General features: G+C 38.3%; 1 protein-coding gene across 1 annotated transcript; it reads left to right on the plus strand.

The window, feature by feature from the left end:
• The first annotated feature begins 3,132 nt into the window (after positions 1 to 3,132).
• LOC149164742 (uncharacterized) lies at positions 3,133 to 6,108 on the plus strand. The gene is made up of 2 exons (XM_089429595.1): positions 3,133 to 4,612; positions 4,808 to 6,108. The coding sequence occupies exons 1-2, from the start codon at positions 3,133 to 3,135 to the stop codon at positions 6,106 to 6,108; spliced, it is 2,781 nt and encodes a 926-aa protein (XP_089285721.1).
• The last annotated feature ends 1,642 nt before the right edge of the window (positions 6,109 to 7,750 follow it).

Genomic DNA, 7,750 nt, shown 5'->3' on the forward strand with positions numbered 1-7,750 from the left:
TGAGTATAAATTTTTATGTTCGAATTCATAAGATGATAATTCATGGCCTAGTGTTCATGGAGGTTAGGACTTATTAGATAGTTATAATGGAGGTTAGGACTTATTAGATAGTTATAATGGAGGGTAGGAATCATTAGGTAGTTTTAGTGGTGGGATGACTTTATATAATGTAAATATGAGATTGACTAGTTTTTGATTTCACTAGATACAAATTAAATGTTGTTAGAGTAAACTATTAAAAACATTCTTTACTTTTTTATTTGTTCAAATCTCACATATTTTAATTGTAGTTTTTTTAGACATTTTTTATTATTATAAAATATTGATATTCAATAAAATAATAACGTTTTTCAATTATATTTAACTTCAATGGTAAAGTTGTTGGGTTATTTTAATAATTTCTAAATTTATTATATAATAAAAACATTTCCCATAAAAATATGTAACTATTTTTTAAATATTTAAAAAAATAAACATAAATTATTTTATCTCTTTTTTGTTAATATTAATATTAAATAAAGCACACATATATAGATATATAATGTTTTTTTATTTTTATTTTTTAATTTTAATTTTATTGTTATTATTTTTTTTCCCACCTTAAAATCAAAGTTTTTATTAAGAAGTTACAAAGTAGATGCAACAAAAAATTCTAAACCAAAATGTGAAACCACCATATGCAGAAAGTGAAGCCACAACATAATAAAAAAAAAGTGGAAATGCACTTGCTCAATACTAATAACCATAAAAAATATTATAAACTATAAGCATAAACCTTAGTTTCTCCAAATATTCAAAGAAAACAACCAATCAACAAAAATATAAAGTGGCAGTTTTGTAAATATCCAAGTGCCCAATAATCATATACAAATAGAGACCTGTCAACTAAAAAGAGAGCCAAAACACCAATGAACCCTGTATTGCCCACAACAAAAAGATGCAGAGAAATAAAACCATAAACAAAAACCGAGCCATTAAAAATATGAAGGCTGATCCGACTTGGTAACTAACCCATTGTCACAATTAATTATAGGCCAGAGCCTGATGTATACCTTTTTTAGAAAAGTAATCCGCTTCCACATTCCTTTCCTATAAATGTGACATACAGAGAAATCAACAAAGATGGATTTAATAAAAGAAATTTCTTCTAATATAAGAATCAAAGTAAGATTTTGACAACTCACATGTTGGTCTAATTTATCACATTCATAAAGTCACCAAAAATCTAAACTAAATCAATCCCTAATTGTCTTAACCAACATAATTTTTTTTTTCAGAGTTTTTAATGCTGCATAGTTTTTTAAACCTATTCCAATACCCGCAGAAGCTTTTAGAAGTTTGTGATCGTTTACGTGAATTTTTTTTTTCAGAGTTTTTAATGCTGCATAGTTTTTTAAACCTATTCCAATACCCGCAGAAGCTTTTAGAAGTTTGTGATTGTTTACGTGAATAATACTCCGTGAATGGCTATTTTTTTTTTTCAGAGTTTTTAATGCTGCATAGTTTTTTAAACCTATTCCAATACCCGCAGAAGCTTTTAGAAGTTTGTGATCGTTTACGTGAATTTTTTTTTTCAGAGTTTTTAATGCTGCATAGTTTTTTAAACCTATTCCAATACCCGCAGAAGCTTTTAGAAGTTTGTGATTGTTTACGTGAATAATAATCTCCGACTTACATCAATCATGAGCGTCCGAAGCCCCATGGCTATAGGATATTAGGTCTGATATGTTCTTCTTGAATGTTCCGACAAAACAAACGGCGAGTGATTTGAGGAATCAATTCATAGAAAAAGACACATTAAATACAATATGAAAAAATAAAAAAATATTTACTTATTTAAATTTACTATTAATATAAGATAGCGTAGCGTAGGAAATTAAATTTTAAATATTAAATATTTATAATTGTTGAATAGTGTTATCCCCTCGCTTACGGGGCTTTGGATTGACGGTGAATGGGTGCACTGTTAAGGCACTCCTTGCGATAGGTCACTGGTTCAATTCCCCGTGGGTACTTAGTTTAGTCTTAACCTAGAAAAAAAAAAAAAAATAGTGTTATCCCCTCCAAAATTATATCTATATTTTATAAAATGATAAAGTATTCAATTATATCATTATTAAAAATAATTAATATGGTACCCTGTAAAGGAGTGGATTTCCAATGTTTAAACAAATGTTTAGAAATGTTTAATATGTTATAATTATATAATTTAGTTCAAAAACAAAGAAAAAGATCATTTTATTTCACCAACATTTGGTTTTGAATGGTTTACTTTGATGCATTCTTGTTACTTATTATTTCAGATTGATTGGTTTCTTACTTTGTCATGAGGATGAACTACATTAATTGGTTCGAAATGTCCACCCACCTAATCTTTACAATGTGATTAATCGAAAAAACTATTTTCTAAAAGAAAAAAATATTCCTAACCAGTAAAAATATTCCTAACCAGTAAAATATTCCTATATTGATTATTATCTACAGTCAAACGATTTACATTAACTTTTCAAGAAATTATGTGCATAGAGTCAAGATGACGTATTTACTTATTTTATCTGTGTGTTTTTATGTTTTCCAAAAAAAATGTTTAAAAGAGAAAAACAATCGCATAATTTTTTAATTATAATAAAGTTATATCTATATATATATATAAATATATATATATATATATATATATATATATATAGATATATAGATATATTATATTTATTTATTTATTTATTTTAAATAAAGGTTTAAAACAACAAAAACAATGGCATAATTTTTTTTATTATAATAAAGATTAATATATTATTTTATTAATGATTTTTTTTTTGAGTTCAGTAATCTATATTACATTGAGAAGGTTTTTCTAGTAGAGATTATAAAAGAGATTTTTATTTTTTTCACTAATTTAAGAGAAATTTGAATTCAGAATGTAAACATAACACTTTATTATTAAGATAATCTTTCAAATATAAATATTAATTTTTATAGGAAATTGGTTCTAAATAGATGAGTTACGGACGCGATCGCTCTGCTAGGGTTCTGAGCGACCCATCAATGGCGCCGACAGCACACCAGGCAAGAGCATCTCAGAGGGTGAGCAGGCAGCTGCAGCGTTCCAGAACTGCAGCGCATTAGGGCTTCGCCATGGCACAACCTCTAGGGGGGGCGTCAGAGCCCTCCCCGTCGCAGCAAGATCCTGCGCAAAACGTCATTTTTGGTTCAGTGGACAAAGAGATCTTGAACAGGGGGAAAAAACCCCAAAATGACACTAAAGGAAATGGAAGACATAAAGAAGGAGACAGCGGTCAACAAGAGGGAACAGAAAAGCCTGAAGAAGGTCCGAAGATTACCTCAACTACATGCAGACCAGTAGCCAAGGAAAGGCCACGAATCGAGCTTCCGGGAGACAAGATTGACAGAAGAATAGAGTTCATGCGAGATCATGCCCTCATTGGGAAGTTCATAGGGTTCTGGCCTACTGAGAAAGCCCTATATGGTTGGATAGCGGCGAAATGGAAACCAAAAGGGGATGTCACGCTGCAGCTAGGGCCGAAAGGTTTCTTCACATCAATCTTTTACTGCTTGGAGGACAAATACAGAATACTAGTAGGAGGGCCCTACTTTTTTAATTCGGCCGGATTATACCTGCGGGATTGGATCCCCAGATTTAACCCAGACAAGGAAGATCTAACATGGGCGCCAGTTTGGATTAGGTTATACTCTCTCCCGAATGAATACTGGGAAGAGGAAATACTCAGAGGAATCGGAAATGGGGTGGGAGAATATATCAGAGCGGAAGAAGAAACCAAATCTCGTAAGTACATCTCCTATGCTCGAATATGTGTATTCATTCGCCTCAATGAAGCTCTTCCAGAGTCAGTAACTCTCGCCCGTCGAGATGAAGAATGGATCCAGCCTCTCGACTATGAACATGTTCCTTTTCGATGTAGAAAATGTCATGCCCTAGGTCATCTCTTTAGAGATTTCCCTCAAAATGTCCAAAACAGCTTACCTGACTCTTCTGATACCCCTGCCCAGGACGGCTTCACTAAAGTCCCTAGCAGGAAGTGCTCTCACAAAAAACCCCTAAATGGGTTCAAACCCCAGCCCAACAAATCCCATGGCCAATCCTCAGAGGAACTCCCAACCAATGTTGAAGCCAACCCTGATCACCCATCTTCCTCTTCACCTCCCCCTTCATCTAATCCCCCTCCCAAATCTCCGCCCCCCATCGTCATCCCTACCATTCTTAAAAGGGATCAGAAAGATACTGCAGAGATCCTCAAAGAAATGGAAGTTGATGGTAAAGCAGACCTTCCCCAGAATCCAGAGACCAGCATTGAAGACAGTGATCAGGCGCAAATAATGGAAGTAGAGCCAGAGAGTATAGATCTGAATGGCTTAGACATCCTGGAATTGGAACTGGCTTGCAAAAAGAAAGCATACGATACAATTCCAGAGCTCCAACTCAATAATCTCGAAGTGATCATCTCTCGAGCCTATCATCAGAATCAACTCGGGATACAACCAGGCAGCCAATGGGATGGAAATCTGCGCCCAAAGGATACAAAAAAGAGGAAGAAAGACAGATCTGCAAAGAACAATAGAGATTGGGAAAATCCTGGTAGACTCAGGCAGATATGCTAAGTTGACAAAGTACTACAAGCCCTCTGTCAACGGTTAATCATGAAGCTGGTATCTTGGAATATAAGAGGGCTAAACAGCCCCGGAAAACTCAGGATGTTAAAAAACATGATAAAAAAGGAAAAGCCACAAATGTGCTTTCTCCAGGAAACTAAGTGTAATAATACTACGCTAGGCAGCATTCTTTCAAAAGCCTGGCCCGGATGTAGTTCAGTAGCAGTAGACGCCTCCGGAGCTTCAGGAGGGCTAGCAATAGCATGGAATACCCAAGCGGTATCCCTCTCAGATTTTCATGCAGCGCACTACCTTATACAGGCGACCTTTCACATTTTAGGCACCAATATCCACGACAACCTATCAAATGTTTACTTCCCACAAGACACAGGAAGTAAGGTAGCGCTCCTTGATACGATTGAAGCTCTAAGCAACAGCAGAAGGTACCCACTCTGGATCGTTGCTGGGGATTTCAACATGATAACTAGAACTGAAGAGAAGCTAGGAGGCAGGAGTAGAATGGAGCCTGAAGTCAGTCGATTCAAGGATTTCATCCAATCGACATCTCTCATAGACATGCCATTCTGTAATGGCACCTTTACCTGGAGCAATCGCAGGGCTGGCAAACACCAAATCACCTCCAAATTGGATTGCTTCCTCCTCTCAGACAACGCGGTCCACTTAGGAGGAGACATCTCAGCAGCCATTCTTTCTCACACTGGATCGGATCACTGGCCAATAGCTCTACAGTGGCAAAGACCAGGTAACTTAATCAAAAGACCCTTCCAATTTGAAGGATTTTGGCTCACGCATCCCACTTTCAAGGAGTTTGTCAAGACCACCTGGGCCTCGTTCATTCCCCCAGAAGGAGCAAAAATGTATCAATTCCAGCAAAAGTTAAGATTTCTCAAAAGCCACCTAAAAAGATGGAACAGGGAAACCTTTGGAAATATCTTCGAGGCGCAGCAAAAGCTAACTCAGGACCTGGAGATTCTTCACCAAAAGATTATCTCGGAGGGGCATACGGAAGCCACTCTGGAGCAGGAGCTTCTCATCCATAGTCTGCTGGAGAATAGGAGGAAGCAGGAAGAAATCTACTGGAGGCAAAAGTCAAGGGTCAGATGGCTGAAGGAGGGTGAGCGTAATACCAAATTCTTCCACAGAACTACAGTTCAGCGAAGAATGCATAACAATATACCCTTCATCCAAAACCAAGCAGGGGCAAAAGTAGAGACTCATGAGGAGATTGAAGAGGAACTCCTCAATCACTTTCAACAGGTCCATCAAGAGCAGAGAGAAGACCGGCGACAGGCCATTCGCAAAATTACCAGCAATATTCCAAAGATCATTACGGAGGAACAAAATGAACTCCTAATACACCCTATTCTTCCCCAGGAAGTGGATGAAGCAATGGCGCAGCTCAAAGAAGGTAAAGCCCCGGGTCTAGATGGATTCACCACCACTTTCTTTCACTCTTTCTAGGACATGCTAAAGGAGGAAGTCTGGCAGATAGTTGAAGAATCCAGGGCAACGCGCTGGCTTCTTCCCTCTCTCAACTCCACTTTTATTACTCTCATCCCCAAAGAGGAGGACTCCATCACCCCTGATAAGTTCAGGCCAATTGCATTATGAAATGTCATTTACAAAGTTATATCAAAAGTCATAGCAAATCGTCTCAAACCTCTCCTTCCTGGGCTCATCTCTCTGGAACAGTCAGGGTACGTGGAAGGACGACACATAATGGATGGCATCCTACTCTCTCACGAAATCATTCATTCCCTCAAGCACTCAAAGCAAGCAGGTATGCTTCTCAAATTAGATCTTTCCAAGGCATTTGACAAACTAAGCTGGAATTACATTCATCATATGCTAAAAGCTTTTGGTTTCTGCTCTTCTTGGATCCGTTGGATCATGAGCCTAATTACTTCCACTCATTTTTCAATCCTTGTAAATGGTATTCCCTCCCGTCCCTTCAATCCCTCCAGGGGTATCCGGCAAGGGGATCCCCTCTCCCCCTTTCTCTTCATCCTTATGGCTGAAGGACTGGGGCGACACATTAAACAAGCCCTCCTTTCTCATCAGATCAAAGGAATCTCCGTGCACAACTCCCCTGCCACCTCCCATCAGCAGTTCGTTGATGATACTATGCTTTTTGGTTATCCCTCTGCTCAAGAAGCCCTCCTTCTGAAATCCCTCCTCCAGGATTTTTCGGAGGCCTCGGGCACGCATATCAATTGCTCTAAATCACAGGTTTTCTTCTTCCATACTCCGCCCTCGGTCAAATCTGCTGTTTCTCGCATCCTGGGCTTCCCCTCGGCTTCCCTTACCTCCAAATACCTGGGCGCACCCCTCACGGCTTCAGCCATTAAGCAACCCGCATGACACTTCCTTCTTGAGAAACTTGAAAACCGTCTCAACCTATGGAATTATAGATTTCTTAACTTAGCCAGTCGAATTGTCCTCATCAAATCGGTATTGCAGGCAATGCCTCTGTACTTGTTCTCTATTCTAGCTGCGCCAAAGTGGGTTTTAAAAAGTATAAGAAACCTTCAGCGCAATTTTCTGTGGAGCAGCTCTGCCACCAATCGCAAATGGGCCCTGGTGAAATGGACCAATGTATGCATGCCCAAAGACAAGGGAGGCATTGGGTTAAGGGACCCTGAGTACAGCAATTCCATCATGAACGCCAAGATCTGGTGGCAATGGATCACTGACCTAGATAAGCCCTGGGGAAAAATATGGACAGCCAAATATGCAGGAAATAGACCTCAAGAAGAACTCATGAGATTCATTCCTACTGAAAAGGGATCTACAATATGGAATGCAGCCAAACAGCACTATCAGATAATTCAAAAGCACAGCTTCTGGGAAATCAGGAATGGATGCACTACAAGTTTTTGGACTGATGCCTGGAATCAAATTCCTAAACTCAAAAATATTCTTCACCCTTCTCTGATTCCAGATAGGCAGGAGCAGTAGCAGGAAAAAGTTCACCAATTCTGGTTGCCGGAGATGGAGTATGGCTTCAGAAAATGGAAATAGAGCAACCAAATTCTCAACATTACAGATGCTAGGATGGAAGAAGAGCTGAGGATCGAGCTAAGGAAAAGGAGTATTAGGCAGG

The sequence above is a fragment of the Pinus tabuliformis genome, chromosome 5_1 (genome assembly GCF_031772625.1).
Source record: "Pinus tabuliformis cultivar Carrire ecotype Pingquan chromosome 5_1, CPIR1, whole genome shotgun sequence".
Taxonomy (NCBI): Eukaryota; Viridiplantae; Streptophyta; class Pinopsida; order Pinales; family Pinaceae; genus Pinus; species Pinus tabuliformis.

Bases quoted from the DNA above. Each gene is read 5' to 3' on its own strand.
- LOC149164742 (XM_089429595.1), top strand. From the start codon at position 3,133: ATGGCACAACCTCTAGGGGGGGCGTCAGAGCCCTCCCCGTCGCAGCAA. The intron at 4,613-4,807 runs GTAGACTCAGGC...ATACTACGCTAG, and splicing joins TAGAGATTGGGAAAATCCTG to GCAGCATTCTTTCAAAAGCC.